This window comes from Macrobrachium rosenbergii, chromosome 43 (assembly GCF_040412425.1).
Source record: "Macrobrachium rosenbergii isolate ZJJX-2024 chromosome 43, ASM4041242v1, whole genome shotgun sequence".
Taxonomy (NCBI): Eukaryota; Metazoa; Arthropoda; class Malacostraca; order Decapoda; family Palaemonidae; genus Macrobrachium; species Macrobrachium rosenbergii.
Window position 1 is genome coordinate 1,636,910 of NC_089783.1, and position 20,133 is coordinate 1,657,042.

The 20,133-nt window shown below is 34.9% G+C and overlaps 1 protein-coding gene across 1 annotated transcript in view; it reads right to left on the reverse strand.

The window, feature by feature from the left end:
* Positions 1–278: 278 nt before the first annotated feature.
* Positions 279–20,133, reverse strand: part of LOC136828547 (uncharacterized) — a 613,904-nt gene continuing 594,049 nt past the window's right edge. Inside the window, 4 exon segments of the mRNA XM_067086570.1 lie at positions 279–640; positions 1,447–1,794; positions 12,083–12,264; positions 12,862–13,052. Of these exon segments, the coding sequence (XP_066942671.1) occupies positions 413–640; positions 1,447–1,794; positions 12,083–12,264; positions 12,862–13,052 (949 nt within the window). The 3' untranslated portion in view covers positions 279–412.

Here is a 20,133-nt window from a genome sequence, read left to right on the forward strand (position 1 = left end):
ATTCATTAATACCATTAATCATTAACAACGTTACAGTATAACTTCCAAAACTGAATCAGAATCATGATAAAAAATTTAACATGTAGCGTATTCAGGCCAGAAAAGGATGGTGTATTCAGACTAAGAAATGATGCATTCAGACCTGGAACATGATGCATTCAATGTATATATGGGGTGCATTCAGAGCAGGGGTGGTGCATTTAGGGAATGGTGCATTCGAGCAGTGGTGAATTCAGTTCCTCATTCCTCTTGACGGCTTTCATATCCCCACTATAGTCCTTAACTAGATATTTAAAGTACTTTTAAGATGTTCTTAAATCATTGCAACACTTCTTTAAGCCGTTCTAATAGTTTTTCATTTGGTCTCCTTACTGTAATAACCACCTGCATTCTTTATTTAACTTCCAGCCATTTACACTGCGCTCTCGCGCCTCGCTGACGTAGGACTTTCTGGATCTTCTGGAATCCTCGCTAGACCTCCTGCATTCACTCCTGGAGTATTTCCTTCGGTGGGCTTACCAGAGCTGTCCCCAATATACATTAAGGCTACAGTCACGTCGTCAGGGGCTGGGGTTGGGGGCGTGCTGCAGTCCGCCATGCCTTCGCTGAAGTGGACTTCGATGTCAGCATTACTGCAAGACTGTGGGTTTAATGATAATTGTTTCATTCTCTCTCTCTCTCTCTCTCTCTCTCTCTCTCTCTCTCTCTCTCTCTCTCTCTCTCTCTCTCTCTCTCAAGAAAAATTATCACAAATACCCTGAATGGCCTATTGTTACTTATTTAAAAATAATGAATTCATCAACAATACTTAACAAGTTAATTAATTAAGTTTAATTGTTTAATGGTGTCCCGTAATAAATTTTGGTTTAGCTTTTGTTAGAAAAATGGTTTTTAACTGGTGCTATGCTTATTAAATTACAAATCTCTGTCTCGTTTAATCGCTACTGTAGAGAGCAAAGCAAAAGTTAAAACATACACAAACTCACTTTCACATTTATTCTTCTTATGCATCTACTGTATACAGATAGAAAAATTACATTTTATAAACGAATTAATTGTTTTACCATTTTATCGATATATTTTACTAAATATGAAATAAGAGGTTGAATGTCTGTGCGCTACACTGAAATAGCAAAATATTGCAAATGCAGCCGCCAAATTCACTGTTCCCGAAGACAGTCATATTGTATTATATAATAATAAATTTAGAAACAACATAATTATCACTTACACCTGGAAAATACTGAATTAATTCCTAATTCAACCTACAGTATGTACATATATTACATGAAATATACACAGCAATATCTGTTATCAGCAAGAAGGAAGACTTAGATTGAATACTACTTGTAAACGTGAATTCGTTAAAACATAGTCTTATTGGAAACTTTCTAACATTCATAATGTGTATTTGTGATAAAATAATATCCATGGTGTATTACATACCCTTTGGGTAGCAGCATATGGCCCATGCCTATGGAGATGAGCATGCCTCGGGTTATGAAGATGGGTATGATCAGGAAGGGACATCGTGTAGTGATGGGGATCCTGACTGTGCTGAGATAACAACTGTGCTTGCTGATAATGCTGCTGAAGGAGATGCTGTTTCTGCTGGTGACACTGAGGAGAGTGCTGACTTAGGGACGGGGAGTGCTGATGACATTGCTGCAGGTGTTGTGACTTCGAATGGTGGCCTGCTGTTCCTGACAGCAGACCACCAGATCGTATACTAACACTCACCTCGTCGCAATCTGACATGGAATGTAATAATTGGACATGAAGGGATGTGAATACCTCTCAATTCTCATTAACATAAATGTCGTGTGGGTTATAGTGAAACAAAAATGTGAACTCTGAAAGCTTAGTAAGAAACCACCGTACATTATGTAATATTTGGCAGTGGGAAAAAAATAAGAATTAAAAAATTATTACATGGATAAAAGTTTCGTTTAAAAACACTCAAGTAAACTATATTATAGATGTTACTTGGATATATTATCTGATGTTATTGTTAGTGTTCCAATACGTCGGTATTCTATATACTACTTGTTTAACATTTTAGAATATTTGGTGGTAATATATCTAAAGCAATAAGCGAACTTATTTCCTTTTATGCCACTTGGTTCAAAATGTCTCCTGATAAATAAGAACAATGCTTCATATTCATAAATGGTACTCAGAAGTATAAGGAAATTAAGAAAAAAATAATTATTTGACCACAAAACATAATTCAACACATTTCCCTAAAGGAAGTTTTAATTAATTAAAGTCATGCTGCATAGCTATCTCTTTTTGAAGTAGTCATACGAATATCAGTAAACACGTTTTTGTCTATTATTTTGAATCCGTGGCTGAATTACTAGTAAACTTATGACACACAGCCCAGTTTGGGAAAAGACATGAAAAGAAGTGAGAAGGAAAATGTGTTGATCCTAACCCTCGTAAGATGTAACAATCCTCATAAAAATCTTTAAAGATGAAAGATTTTGTGAATCATGGAAAATGGAGTGAATGCAATTCCAGAATGGAGCTGTAGAGGAAGGTAATTTAAATTTAAATGTGCAGCAAATACGGCAAGGGTTGTTATAATAATATAATATATGATATTATTGATCGATGATGATATTATTATTATTAATCATGATGATATATATTATATAAAATGTTATAATATATATCACAAGAGTTACTAATCCATTTTAGAAAAGAGATCTCTAAAATATATCTGAGGAACTGCATAAATATTACACACAGAAAAGAGACAGAGAAACCACCATGAAATATTTCAGGCATCGATGATATCAGCATTGCGCCAAAGAACTTGAACCAGAGGAACTGTGCCTAAAAAGATATAAAATTTTCCAAGGAAGTTTATTAATTTTACCAATGTGATCTCTACAAGACCAATCAGAAGTAACATTAATATCTAAAATCTTAACAAAATTAAATATATTTTCACTATTCTGTAAAGCAACCTCTTGATTATTCACATTCAAATTATCAGCAAGTCGATATTATCCGCATACAGCCGTCCCCACAGACCAAACATTATATATGTATAATGTATAATAATATGTATAAATTTCATAAAATGAAAAAAAATGCAGCCCAGTGATTGGCAAAGCTGTGCAGGGCTACAGAAGTGTTGGTAACACTAGGTTGGAAAGCAGGGGGGTGGGGTTGGGGAGCCAGGGATAATTTCCATGGTGGGGAGGGTAGGAAGGCTGGGCAAGATGGGAGGGAATCGGTAGGCAATGATGCACGTGGAAATACAAACACAGAAAAAGGATTATTGAGGCGGGTGGGTGGCCCGGGAAGGGATTTCCCTGGTAGCGAGGGAGTGGCAAGACTGTACAGTGGGATTGGTGATGGGTGGAGAGACTGGTGCGCAGCGTTTGATTTCTGATAAGTTTTCACTTTGTTTTGTTTTTTCACTTTAGATTTTTTTCACATTTTATTACTGGATAGCAACTTGTAATCAAATAATCATGCAAAATGCAAGAGAGAGAGGGGGGCGGGGGGAGGGGGGACAGAAATGAGCAGGTAAATGTGTTGCCATCATCTAAGAAAATTTTTCAGTTGAAATTTACATTATAAATAATTTTTATTAATATTTTACTGTGTGGGGTGCCATGTCCCATGAGGAGAGATGTGCCAAGCATTGATATGACACTTTACCATAGCGTAAAATTTATATATTTTTATAATAAAAGAAATATTTATCTATATTCTCGTATATTGGCAACTTTACGAAGCAGCTGCTGTCTGCAATTTTTTTATTTCTGAAGAATATTTATGATTTTTTCTATCATGCAGACTTTGCGACAATCATCAAAGAGTCAACTGAAAATATGCAGTGAACATTAGTGTGTGTGTATGTGTGCGTGCGCGTGTGTGCCTGTGTGTGCACTGTATGTAGGTGAGTTTCTTACACTGTGTCAAATGTTCTCTCTCTCTCTCTCTCTCTCTCTCTCTCTCTCTCTCTCTCTCTCTCTCTCTTGCATTGTGCATGATTGTTTTATTATATGTTAATATCGTTTAATACAATGTTAAGAAACAAGAAAGTAAAAAAAAAAATAAACAAAAGTATTTTTGCCAAAAAGCTTATGAAACATGACTGTAAACATAGCAAGTTAAAAACAACACTATGAAAGAAAGTGAAAAATTAATGACTGAGATGAAATATAATATCAACAATAATAAAATATTAGCTTGTGTACTGTTATGATGTGTGATAATTATTTTAGAGTTAACTAAAAAAAGAGAGAAAAGAGCTAAACGGCGACTTCATCACTGATGAAATGTCATATGAAATTGTAAATACACACACGCACACAGTTAAAGCTTCCTTGATACTTTGAATGAAATGAAAAATCATTTATTACAATAAAACAGAAGCTGATTAATTGCTTTTCAGTTGTTCTTAAAATGAATTTGCTTTGGACATGTCATCATCGAGATACGCTGCACGTAGTAAAGATGTAAACACCTGGTAGGTTTTACACATACACACCCAAACACACACACACACACAATTAAAATGCGCCGAAGTTTCTTCGGAGCAATCGAGTATTTTTTTTTTTTTGTACAGCGTATAATCAAGGCCACCGAAAATAGATCTATCTTCCGGTGGTCTCGGTATAATGCTGTATGAGCCGCGACACACGAAACTTTAACCACGGTCCATGGTGGCCTATCCTATATTGTTGCCAGAAGCACGATTATGGCTAGCTTTAACCTTAAATAAAAAAAAAAAAAAAAATACTGAGGCTAGAGGGCTGCAATTTAGTGTGTTTGATGACTGGAGGACGGATGATTAACATACCAATTTGCAATCCTGTAGCCTCCTCAGTAGTTTTTAAGATGTGAGGGCAGACAGACAAAGTGCGGACAGAAAAAGTGTGTACAGAGTAAAGTGCGGACAGACAGACAAAGCCGGCACAATACTTTTCTTCTACAGAAAACTGAAAAAGATTAGTGATAATTTTTTTAAAGTAATGTCCTTAAAAATAACATACTTAAAGAGCCCAGCCTAGGCAGAATATGAGTGATGCTATATAGCGTAATTCAGGGTAAGGAAACACAACAATGAATAAAAAAAAGCCAAATTTATCAAATTTTATGTAAAAAAAAAAAATGAAATATGATACAATATGGTAACAACTGATGGGAAAGTTCCAGTATAAAAATACATTAATAGTGATAAAATCCTGGTAGGCCGTGGGTAAACACAGGAAGGCTATGGAATAGCCCATTTACATTTATATACCTACCATATTGTATGTTGTGTACGAGAGAGAAAGAAAGAGATTCTCTTTTTCATTTAAAAGGTTTTTTATATGCTATACAGTATTTTTCCCGTGTTTAGGCAAATCGGTTAAAAGAAAGTATTACCCATGTCATTCGGTTGTTTGCAAAAGAGAGAGAGAGAGAGAGAGAGAGAGAGAGAGAGAGAGAGAGAGAGAGAGAGAGGTTTATTCTACTGGTACGTACTCAATATGTGATGTCACAAATAAGGGAAAATAAGTTAGCTAATTGCCTTTTGCATCAAGTTTTCAGTTTAAAGCGTGATGGTTGTTGTTTCTCAGCATATTTAGAGTTTACGGTTACGCAGTAGTGACAAAGGGGGGCGGGGGGAGTAAAGGTACGGAGTTGTCGTTTTATAACCGCAGAGTTTAATTAGACCTCATCCAAATTGTGACTTGATCTGCGTGAAGATGAGGAGCTAGTGATACCTCGTCTTGGCAGTCATGCAACCGAAATCAGATGGATATAAGAAGAGTTATTTAAGACTGTCTACAAAGCCAGAAGAGGAACGGGAGGTGATTTTTGTTAAAACTACCTCCAAACCTCAACTTCATCAAGATATTCAAAAAAGGTTAGTTATACATCTCCAAATTTTGTTTCAGTGTATAATGCAAGACAACTTAATACGACAATTATCTTAAGAATGTGAAACTTAAGACGCAACACTGGCTCTGAAAGTGCCTTCGATTCAAGGAGCTTCTCCATACTTTTTTATTGATAACATTTTTAAAACCAGATCTAAGCCAAATAGAGGTTTTCTGAAAACACAATTATGTTGTTAGAGAAATAAGCTTTACTGATGGTCACATACTGATGACAGACTGAGAAACTCCACTCACCATTGTTTTTATTCATGTTTCACCATAACAGTATTCCGTACTTTCTTTCCGAAAGCTAAAAATCTTCTCCACCTTTAAAAGTTAACAGTATGAGATTACATTGTTACGTCACTGCTTACGAGCAACATTAGTACAAGAAATGAATTGTGAGAATTGCCCATATTCATATGCACACACACACACGCATACACATACTATCTATCTATCTATCTATCTATCTATCTATCTATCTATATCTATCTATATATATATATATATATATATATATATATATATATATATATATATATATATATATATATATATATATATATATATATATATATATATATATATATATGTATATATATATATATATATATATATATATATATATATATATATATATATATATATATATATATATATATATATATATATATATATATATATATATATATATATATATATATATATATATATATATATATATATAGGCAAGAGAAGGGCGCAGGAACACATAGAGATCCAGTATATACATACATTTATTTGTCTACGCGTTTTTTGATCCGTGGTCACACCATCAGGACATCATCTACAGTTATAAATTAAAAAGGGGCATCCAGCACACATAGTTAAAAGTGAGCAAACACAAAACATAAAAAAAACTTAATATAGAAAATCAGTTGAACTTAAGCAATCACACTTAAATACAATTACACATTAAAGAACCAATAAAAGAAAACTTAAAATGAACTTAATACAAAGGAACTTAAAAATAAACTTAAAAGGGAGAGCAGAAGGTGCACCTCTCAGGATGAAAGAGGAAAACACACTAAAAGAAAACAGCATAAAAACAGAAGGAGGAGGCGGACAAATATTTTTAAGTTCAGTTAACCAACCCTGCAGTGGATCAAATGGATCTGGCCCATCACCTCTCAAATGGCATCCCCAACCCACAGAATAGCTGAGGTCATAAATGATCTTTTGGTGTCCTACATTCCTGAGGTGTGCTCACTGAAATCGGCAGTAGAATTCATCGACCGTCTACACGCAAAACGACCTGATGATGAAATCGCCTCGCTTCACGTGGAAATCCTGTTTACGAACGTTCCTGTCGAAGAAATGATCAACATAACCCTTGAACGTGTGTACAGGTCAGAAAAAGAATAGCTTCCCATACCTGAAGATACTCTGTGACATGCTGAAGTGGTTGGAGTGGCCATGGGATCTCCACTGGGGGTCCTTTTCGCAAACATGTACAAGTCTACCATTGAAGAGAGGACCTTCTGTGAAGACCGAAAACTGAAGGTCTATGGGCGATACATTGACTATATTTTCGTTACGGTAAAAGAAGCTGACGACGCCAGGAAAATAGCGGGTGCCTTAAATAGAAACTCGGTGCTTAATTCCACCACAGAGCATAGCCAGCAGGAGACCTTGCCTTTTCTGGATGTCCTAGTTAAACAGCAGGAAGAACAATTTAAAACTATGGTATTCACAAAAACAATGAACGCTGGCCGTTGCTTGAATGCCCAGGGAGACTGCCCAAACGCCTACTAAACGTCAGTAGTGAGTGCTTATGTCAAAAGAGCAATCATCCACTGCACTTCTTGGAGAGATGTGAACAATGAACTGGACAGAATAAAACAGTATTAATGAACAATGGATACGCCGATTGTATCATCGAAACTGCAATTAAAAAGAAAAATGAAGAATTCTACCAACCAACCATTACGACGGCAGAAGAGAACCTTGTCATTATTCATCATCTACATTATGGGGCTGCATACCAAGAGGAATGCTGTAGCCAACGGGGAATTATTGATAGAGGCATGCCACCTAAGGCCCCTTAAAAGAAAATGAACCTCATGCTATACAGCAAGCCTAACCTAGTAGCAGCCCTGATAATGAAAAACAGCACCGCTCCCATGGGACCGAAGGACATAGTGTATAAATTCATATGACCAGAGATGTGTAAATCTCACGGCAATACCCATATCGTACACACTACTACGACACTTTGGAGGCGAATGCTGGCCCACAGAGACCAAGGGGTCTTACACCAGCACTTCAGTGATATACATGATAGGAAGCCATCCCTACAAGAATTAATCAAAGGCTCAGGTAGTCCATAAAGAAAACAACTTTGGTCGTCTTTTAGTAGGGGAAGCGGTGAGCATCGCCAACCAACAGCCGACTCTTAACATCCAGCAAGAGTCGGATCACATACTCCCTCCCTTCCAGCAGAAAGAGGACTGCACGAGTGAACGCAGACCAGACAGCGCACCCACGAATGCTAGGCACAGCACGCCCATCAGGATATATAAGAACACCCATGGAAGCACTAGTAACACCTGGTATGCCCCTGAGGCCTCGCCCGACATGAACCACAGCTGGCATTTTGTGGCTGATATTTGCAAAATATGTTTTTATTTTTGGCTTTATTTTATATTTTTGTTTTTGTAAATAGGCTATGATATATACAGCATAACCATGCTTTGAAAAAAAATTCTTTTTATACATAATTATTAAGTAGATAGCAAATATATTGTTTTGCAGCTGCAGTAGAATATTCATTTAATATTTTCTATGTTATGTCGAAAGCTTTCGACCCTAAAAGTGGTTCATCCCTTTAATCCCTGGACCAATCACAGCTTAGGTCTACTTTTCCATCTGCATGTAGAGACAAAATGACTGCAAATCCAAATAGTAAACCAGCAGTCACTTGAAAATGCCACAGAGTGGAGAAACAGCTGTCGTGACAGAAAACAATAAATGGACGAAAGGAATTTGTGTGTTCTTCACCGAAGATTGACGCCTGAGAATACTAAAAACTCTGACAATATGATGATTTCAGCAAAAAACTCATTGATGCCACAAAAACAATTGCTTTCAAATAATATATATATATATATATATATATATATATATATATATATATATATATATATATATATATATATATATATATATATATATATATATATATATATATATATATATATATATATAATATATATATATAATGTATACATCTATTTACATACACACACACACACACACACACACACACATATACACACACACACATATATATATATATATATATATATATATATATATATATATATATATATATATATATATATATATATATATATATATATATATATACATACAGTAGGCGTGGGTTGATATTACCCCACTACCTGCATTGCAACTGCAGAAAAAAACATATCTAACTGTTGCCATCAATAACATCCAAACTGTTCAATAAAAAAACATTGAAATTAGCTGCGAACACTCACCAACTCCTTTCCTATCCAATGAATTAATACTTGGTGGGATGCAATTTGCAGGTCCTAAGCTTCACCCTTTCAGGCCCCGCCACTTGCGTAAAAACTGGGTCCCTCGGGCTCCCGCACTCTTCACCTACCCCTGGGAACCTTACACCATCACCCCCATCCCAGGCCTCAAACAATTCAAAAGTGTCTAACAACAGGCTTAAATTAAATTTAAGGAATATATAAAATTCAATTAGTTTGTATGAATTTATTGCAAAAGTAAATGGAAGTACCAAAAAATTGTTGATTAGTAGTTACTGAAAAAAAGGTAATAATAATAATAATTTCAGGGCCATCGTCATGTCTCCTGCAAAAAATCGGCTGGGGGAAATTGACCAATACGCAAGTAGTGTCCACACACGCTCTGATCAAATGACTCCAGACAATTATAAGAAATCCAGTTATCGATTAGCCTTGACGGGATACGTTTGTCGAAGTGTGTTGCGACCTTGAACCTCTTCTTTTGCGTGTACTGCGGTCCAGATTTCAGTGCTTCCGTGATGTCTAAGGTCCATATTAGTAAAGATAACATCATTAGAGCGATTTAATTGTTCAGGGGGAACCTTTCCACGGCGCTCCTCCCTCGGAAGTGACCTTGCAGAAGCAGCTTTGTGCAAACGTTCTTGTATGGTTCTTATACTCACTTCTCCCAATATTTTGGAATTTTGCTCTTTAGGGACCTCTGCAATGAGGGTTGGATTCCTCCTAACTTGTCTATTAATCAAACGCTGGGCTTTCGGGGAGACTTTGCGGGGTTTACCCTAACCGTGGTGATGGGTAGGGAGGGTCGGGTGGGAAGCACTCCAAAAAGTTTCAGAAGGTTCTCACTTTCACACCGGTTTGTTCACTTACTTCTGCTATGGAAAGGTTCTCCTTGTACAATTCGATCATTCTAATGATGCTATCTTTACTAGTATGGATCTTAGACATCATGGAAGCACTGATATCGGAACTGTAGTACATGCAATAAATGTTTCCCGTCAAGGCTAATCGATAACTGGATTTCCTATTGTCTGGTGGGCGGCATTTGATCGGTTCGTGGGTGGACTCTGCTTGCCAATTAGTCAATTTTCCCAGCCGAATTTTTGCATGAGACATGACGGTGGCCGGGAAATTATTATTATTATTATTATTATTATTATTATTATTATTATTATTATTATTATTATTATTATTATTAAACAGGTTTTATTATTATTAAACAGGTTTTATTGAATATTATTGCTGTAAGCTGCATTTTTTTTAGATTCTATTTTCCTTATTGGGAGCAGACCCTGCTTTTTGTCAAATGGGAGGTTTTATTGAATATTATTCAGTTAAAATATGCTTATACAGTTGTTTAGCTGCATTTATTTTTTAGAAGACTCTATTTTCCTTATTTATACACGGGCCTCAGCGGGGTCATGACTTCTCTTCATTGGCCATCCATGACCCCCACTGAAGCCCGTGCTAACAAGGACTCGGAGAATGACAAGAGTTTGTCGAAACATCGGCAAATAAGTGTATATATAATTTTTCATTTCATAAAAAGTAGAATCCAGATTTTGTTTTCCCATGAAAAACAAAGTAAAATCTGGATTCTAAATGCGGCTTTTTATTATTATTATTCTTATTATTATTATTATTATTATTATTATTATTATTATTATTATTGCTGCTTCAAAATTTTCCTTATAACTTATAATTATAACAGCTCGCCTATATTTGTCATTTCATGGGGAAAAGTCAAAATCTGGATTCTGCTTCTATATATTCACATTTGATGTTGCCGCGATGTTTCGACAAACTCTTGTGTCATTCTCCAGCGGGAGCTAGTAGAGGACTGGCAGTTTGCATAGGTCCTTCTGAATTTATACACGGGCGTCATGGATGGCGAATTCTGGGGTCATGGACGACAACCATTAAAAATTCATGCCGGCTGACATCATCGGTGCCATCCATGACCCCCATCTTGAAAGGGCGCCTCGCTCATCAGGGGCATCTCCATTCTCAGCCCGTTGTATAAATTCGGAAGGACCTCCTGCGTCGTATATGCAACCTGCCAGTACTCTTACTAGCTCCTGTCGCTGGAAATATTGTGAATGACAATGGCACCACTCCTGGGCGTGGCAGTTTGTCGAAACATCGCGGAGAACCCCTCAACAAGTGTATAATTTGTATGTTATAATATTTTAACTGTCTGTGTATAGAATATATAAAAGACAGAATCCAGAAATTTTGAATTTGCCCCATGAAAAAACCAACAATGAATACGACGCAGGAGGCAAATTTAGGAATAACGAGCTGTTAGACACGCACCTCCAATGAAGAGCAGTCCAGCAATAAACGGAAATAATGAATGACATTCCCAGGTTGCGAAATTCGAGCTCTATAAAAATAAATGCAGAAGCCCGTGAAAATTCAGAAGGACCTTAGCTGCAATCTTCTAAAAACTGTCGAAACCTGTATTATTAAAGAAGCAGAATTTTTGATTTTCCCCATGAAATTATTATTATTATTATTATTATTATTAAATTATTATTATTATTTAAAATTCTGCTTATTAATTATATTATTATTATTATTATTATTAATGTGATCATCAACTATATTTTTGGTACTTCAACTTACTCTTGTAATAAATTCATACAAACTAATTGAGTTTGATATATTCCTGATATTTGATTTAAGCCTGTTGTTAGACACTTTTGAATTGTTTGAGGCCTGGGATGGAGGTGATGGTGTAAGGCTCCCAGGGGTAGGTGAAGAGTGCGGGAGGCCGAGGGGCCCAGTTTTTATGCAAGTATCGGGGCCTGGAAATTGCATCCCACCAAATATTATTTCGCTGGAGAGGAGAGGCGTCGGTGAGTGTTCACAGTTAATTTCAGTGTTTTTTTATTGAATAGTTTGGATACTATTGATGGCAACATTTAGAGATGCTTTTTTTCTGCAATTGCAATGCAGGTGGGGCAATGTCAATCCACGCCTATTGTATATACTACAATAATTTCATGTAAATTACTGGTGAATTTAACATAGTATTTTTGCTTTCCCTTTTTTCAGTCACAAAAAGGTGAATTAGAGTCTTTATTCCCCTCCCCGGGGTTGTCTGTATTTAAGTAGTACCTTGCTCATGGGTGTTTTTTTTTTTTTTTTTTTTTATCTTTTTATGTTTCGGTCGTCTGGCAGCTCGTCTGCCCTTCGTTTATCTCGTTCTTGCATACATTGTGGGAGCCTTTTGGGCGAGTATTGAGGATTGTGATCGTCTCTTTTGTATCAGAAGGACAGCTTGGGTTACGGTTATACATTGGTAGTACCTTTGAGAGAGAGAGAGAGAGAGAGAGAGAGAGAGAGAGAGAGAGAGAGAGAGAGAGAGAGAGAGATCACGGTCTTGGATTATTTCTGGATACCTTGGTGCTTGTCGTGAACTTTACCTAAGAAGAATTTTCCTTCTCTTAGACCCATGCCTCCCGGAGTGCTCCACTGGTTCTCACCTGTTTTACCAGCTCTACTTGCGGGTGTGATTTTGGCGTTCTTTGCCTGCCACTTCTCCCTTGCTTGTCCTTCAGAATTGTGAAAAGGCTTTCTCTGGATTTTACACCTGGTAAGGGTATACAGGCCTATGCTACTATTGCATTAGCATTGGACGTCACTGGCGAGTGTCAATAGCCAGCTTGCCAGTGTGTTTCTCCTTCGTACCTCTTGGACAGTCTTAGTGCTTCAGTGCTCCACGTCAGCATCGGTATATTATATTCTTTCGGTATCTTCAGTTATATCATAAGTGTAAATATTTGTTTTTTTGGGAATGTTACTAATTGTAAGATAGATTTAAGGTTCTCTTCCTCCTAATTCTCTTATAGTTGTGTGTTTGATAACATCCACGTACAGGTGTGTAGGATTAATTCATACCTCTCCCTAATTTCTTTCTCTTCTACTTAAGGAAATAGTTACCTAGCTGAATGAGAGAAGTTGTTGTGTACTGATAGTGAATGAGTTTCTTCATCCCCTAAATATTCAGCCTTTTGGGGATTGTTTAATAAATAAGTTTTTTGTGATAAGTTATCATTCAGTTATTGTTTAGTCTTGTTTATTCCTCTTTGCATATTCCTTATTTGTCTCCAGTAGTGCTATGAGATCCAGCCTTTTGGAATATACATCCACTGCGGCCCAAATCAGGACCGGTGAAGAGCCTCAACTATTAACTCTTAACAGAAAATATTTTAACGGTCGGAGGTGGTCGTTACAACTGACGACTTTGCCAGGAACACATTAGTGTAACTGTGACTGATGAAGTACCCACAGAGGAGGAAAGTTATTGAATAGTTTACAAGTAGTTGAGACAGGTCCCCAGGGTTTAACAGTGTTACTTTTTGAGGATGAAGAGGGCTCTGTTGCCCGGTTTCTTGCTAATCCTAGATGGGAACAGAATTTCTTTGATCTAAAACGGGATCAGGTATGGCTAATTGCTGAATTTCTAATTTTAGATTTGTCAATTGAGATTAGGAAGGGATGTCTCTTGTGGGAGGTCGTCAGGGCAGTGAAAGTCTACAGAGAGACACTGAGTATCAATGGATAAATGGGACAGTCACCACACTAATATCTGGATAAAATGGACAGTCACAGCAGTAATACCTGAATAAAAGGGGCAGTTAGCACAGTAATACTTAGCTAAAAAGGGACAGACAGCACTGCAATATCTAGATAAATGGGACAATCACCACTGTAATACGTGGGGAACAGTCCCCACAATAATGTCTGGATAAAATGGACAGTCAGCACAATAATACCTGGATAAAAGGGACAGCCAGCACAGTAATGCCTGGATAAAAGGGGCAGTCACCACAATAATACCTGGGGGACAGTCCCCACAATATGTCTGGATAAAATGGACAGTCAGCACAGTAATACCTGGATAAAAGGGACAGTCAGCACAGTAATACCTGGATAAAAGAGACAGACAGCACAGTAATATTTGGATAAATGGAGCAGTCACCACAGTAACGTGTGGATATAAGGGACAGTCACCACAATAATGTCTGGATAAATTGGACAGTCAGCACAGTAACACCTGAGTAAAAGGAACAGTGGAAACAGTAATACCTGGATGAATGGGGCAATTAGAACAGTAATTCATGGATAAATGGAGCAGTCACCACAGTGATACGTGGATAAAAGGTATAATCAGTACAGTAATACTTGGATAAATGGGAAAGTCAGTAGGGTAATACCTGGATAAAAGGGACAGTCACCACAGTAATATTTGCACAAAAGGGACAGTTATTAAAGTAATTGCTGGATAAAAGGGACAGTCCCTACAGTAATACCTGGATAAATGGGGTAGTCAGCACAGCAATATTAAGTTAAAAGGGATCATCAGCACAATAATTCCTGGATACAAGGGACAGTCAGTGCAAGGAGGCGCAGGAAAATTTTTCTGAGTCCTTTAAAGTTTTCCCAGGCAGTGCTGGCTAGTGAGTTAGTATATATATATATATATATATATATATATATATATATATATATATATATATATATATATATATATATATATATATATATATACACACACACACACACACACACACACACATATATATATATATATATATATATATATATATATATATATATATATATATATATATATATATATATATATATATATACATACATACATATATGTACTGTCCTTACGGATTCAGGTAGTACTGTAAGCATAATTGATAAACATACATTAACAAATTACTTAGGCGTTAAAGAAACGCTAATTCAGGGTCAAAGCAAAATAATAAAAGGAGTAGCGGGTAAACAGATTAAAAGTTTAGGAAATGTGAACTTAGAAATAGACCTTTCGTCGCATAAAACTGTTGAAAGTTTTATAGTTCTAGAAGACAGATTCTTTCCCGCACAGGTGTTGTTCTCATACAAATTAATGAAGAAATGTGGAATCATACTAAATTGCAGAGAAGGAAGAATTACCCTGACACAAGATAATAAAAAGAGTGTATGCTTTACGCTTGAAGAAGAAAAGTTTCACCCAAATCTGATCAATTTGTCTGAGACGACTTCAACAAGCGAGAAATACATACATAAAATAACTTATCATCAAGAGAACAATCAAATTAAAATGGATGGCAATGGAAAGGAGGAATTTCCACAATTACAGACTAGAAATTTAAGATGTGCACATCCAGAAATTATATCCTCCAACAAAAGAAGTGACCCAGAAATAAATAAAGGTGATCCCCAATGTTCTGAATATGACGAGGAACAAGACATTTATGATGATATATATGCAGAGATAAATACAGAATGTTATAGCAATGTAGTAATCAGTTGTGATAATGAAGGGAAATTAGTAAATGAGGTACTATTGCTAAACAAAATAAATAAAGTAGATATAAATTATATAATAGCAGTAACTGAAGAAACTAGTATAGATGCAGAACATTGTTACTTTGCAGAGATAAAGGATGAAGAAATATGTTGTGTAAGCACTGCTGATGATAATAAAGTACAATTTATACTAAAAAGACAGGTAATTTTGCATCCAAAGTGTTTAACAAAAATACATCTAAGGGGAAAATAAGAGATAGAAGTTAAAGACGTTCTTTTACTAAATGAAGAGTTACCAGAATTTGTCAGGATGGATAATTCCTTAGTCGACATGAAGGGTGATACTTGTGAAGTTTATTTCCAGAACTACTCAGATAACAAACTGACACTATATGCAGGCATTGTCTTTTGCAAAGGAATGCCTATTAGCAATCCATTACTAACATTAGAAGAAGAAGCATTTTTCTCTGTAACTGGTCAAACATCTGAAGTGAAGTGAATAAAACAGATTTTCCAGAAAACAAAGATAGATTAATTCAAGTATTAGAAAAACACAGAGACATAATAGCAATAGAAGAAGATAAATTAGGTAGAACAAATGTCCTAAGACATAAAATTGTATTAGATGATGGAACAAAACCATTCTTTATTCCTAATTACAGATTACCAATAAGCCAAAGACCCATAGTTGATAATTTGATAGAAGAAATGAAGAAAGATGGGGTAGTCATTCCTTCTAAATCTCCATATAATTCTCCATTACTACTTGTTCCAAAGAAAGATGGAAATTGGAGACTTGTGATAGATTATAGAAAGTTAAATTCCAACACCATCCCCGATAGAATGCCAAGGCCAGTGATTCAAGATATGTTAGCTCAATTAGGGGGTGCAAAGATATTTTCATCGTTAGATTTACTTAGTTGATACTGGCAAGTACCTTTCGACGAAGAGTCGAAACCATACACAGCCTTCAGCTGGACAAAGTGATGTACTTCTACACCCTCCAATCAAACATACTAGGGAGGCGTCTTTCACACACCTTCCTAAAATCACCTCCAATCAAGTCCTCTAAGGAGAGATTTGAATCACACCCGCTACAGTCCTTCCAATCAACTAACTGAAGGGGAGGCCTTGCTGACAAATCCTTCCAATAAGACTAGAAGGAGGTGGAGATTGCAGATAGCAAGAATTCCAGGGGTTCAACAGGCTGGAGATCGACAGGAGAGAGCAGATTAAGACTGTGTCCTTTAAGGGAGAGTACATCTCCCCTCGCTTCCGTGTTCCCCATATAGACTGAGTCAAGTTAATTACTCCAGAGTTATTTCGTTTTTATACCACTGTAACCTGTTAATTTGTACTGATCTTTATAATACTAAATACTAATTAAAGAGAAGAAATTACTGATCTCGTCTCTATACGCCTTCCTGAGAGATATCAATACTTAAAATAATTCATCTAAAGAAATAGCACATCACAGCGGTAGTGATGCATTAAGGACACACATAGAGGAAATCAAGGTAAGAAGTGAGAGACTAAAAACATACAACAGAGAGAAAGATCATAACATATATATATATATATATATATATATATATATATATATATATATATATATATATATATATATATATATATATATATATATATATATATATATATATATATTTTTTTTTTTGATGATGTTGCCTTGTAAGATGTATATCATCCCATAGTCTTGATATACTTACTCTTCTATTTATCATGTGTTGTGTGTAATAATAATAATTATTGATCTCAAAAGAATTAATGGTTTAAATAACTTAACAGAGTAATTTAAAATTAATAATATCTTTCCTGATAGAAAAATTCGAGTTTTAGACCAGATGTGCCATCTGTCATCAATTCAGATAAGAGAGCGCTTTGCTTTGGGTTAAGCGATGACAAGTCACAATAACAATTGCTAATCCATTCTGGAAACCAATTTGTATTTTTTGTTTTGTTTTTAAAACATGCCAGTCATAAATAGCCCGTTGCAATCTGTTTGATCGCGTAAAGATTCCTGTAAAAGCTTTTTCCCATACGAGAAGAAGACGAAGGTTTCGCAATGTTACATACAGTACATTGCTCTGACCACGTATGTCCTTTTGAGAGCATACAAGTCTTGATTGATTACGTCATCTTCCTTCTAGAATTTTCTCTTGTATCTTGTTCCCAAAATGCCTTAATGATGTCACTTGAATGTTTCATGTGCTACTGGAATCCCAAAAAATTTGCTCATTCTGACTACAGAGACCGTTAGAATTGGTTCCCCCCCCACCCCTTGCTTCAAAAGAGAATAATTATTAACGTAAAGTGTTAGTGTGGTCACTAGTATTAACCTCATCTTTTGAGATCTGAGTATAGGAAAAGTGTAAACATTTGGTGGTAATGGCACCTGACAAAAAAAATGTTTTGTGAATTTAAAGCAGCTGCTTGATTTTGCAAAGGTTTTCACAAGCTTGTGTAAGGTAAAGTGAATTTTACTTATTATTACCATAGTATGATAATAATGTGTTTAAATAATTTTTGCCTAAGTGAAATTATTATCGTAAATCTTTTGTGCATTTTTGTGTGTTATTGTGTTTGCAATCTCTTGTTTTTCACATTTTATATATTGGTGATTTAACATTTATTTACTTAGTATTTTAAATATTTCTTGATAATTAAATATTGCATACTTGATTTAATTTTCTTTTTTTAAGATTTACTTTTCAAAAATAGAGTAATTCTTGGTAGTTAAAATTTTGCTTGATTAACTTAATTTCTTGATAAATTAATTTTTTTTTATATAGTTTTGTTTTATAATTTAACTCAAGAATTAATTGAATTTTGTGTTGTTTTCCAGTAATAGTAAAATTTTTCAGATTGTGAATTCTACTTATAAATTTTTAATTTAAAAAAATAAATTTGTAAAATTTTTTTTAAACAGTGTTTCATTTATTGGCCACCAGTGAACAGGATTAATTGTGTGCATAAGGCAAAGTGATAAATATGTTTTGTTCCTTTAGTTTTCCTGAAGCGAAATAAGACCAGGGAAACAGTTAAAGTTGTTTGATGGAGTGATGCACTTTTACACTAGTATATTTCTTGTTTAATTGTTGATACCTCACACCAGTCTTGATAAACTTAGTTTGATTTTTCACAAGATTAATGAGTTTTTTACTGGATCTCTGTTACCTTTAGAGTACTCAATCATAATTCTTATTATTATGAGAGTTCAGGTAGCTGGTTGAAGTGAGGTAAATTTTTGAAATCTGTGATTAGTTGTGTAATATCCAGGTAGTTGGTATGCATCGTGACAATATATATATATATATATATATATATATATATATATATATATATATATATATATATATATATATATATATATATATATATATATATATATATATATATATATATATATATATATATATATATATATATATATATATATATATATATGTATATATATATATATATATATATATATATATATATATATATATATATATATATATATATATATATATATATATATATATATATATATATATATATATATATATATATATATATATATATATATATATATATATATATATATATATATATATATATATATATATATATATATATATATATATATATATATATATATATATATATATATATATATATATATATATATATTTATAAATTTCTGACTCACGTCGGATCGAACCTCTTCAGGTGGAAAGCAAGGGCGTTATCCACTGGGCCATAACAAGTCTAAAAGAAATTGGAACCTGAGAGCAACTGCACCCAAGGAATTACCTGGGCAAGCTAACTGCTTGCATACCAGCGAGTTTTCCCCAACTTCCCAGGTAATTCCTTGGGTGCAGTTGCTCCCAGGTTCCAACTTCTTTTAGACTTGTATGGCCCAGTGGATAACGCCCTTGCTTTCCACCTGAGAGACCTGGTTCGATCCTGACGTGAGTCAGAAATTTATTTCTGTTCCACACGTGATTGTGTTTGATGATTTCTATATATATATATATATATATATATATATATATATATATATATATATATATATATATATATATATATATATATATATATATATATATATATATATATATATATATATATATATGTTACAGTCAACATGCGTAATCAGTCATTACGCGTATTAACTGAAATTTCAGTCATCACGCCGTAATGCACTTAGAGACAATTGATCCCCAGGAGCTAGTACTAAACACGGCAAAAATACATTTGACCCCCAGGGACTAGTACTAAACCCGGCGAAACAGTGTAGGTGACTCACTGTTTCGCCATCAAGTTTAGTACTAGCTCCAGAG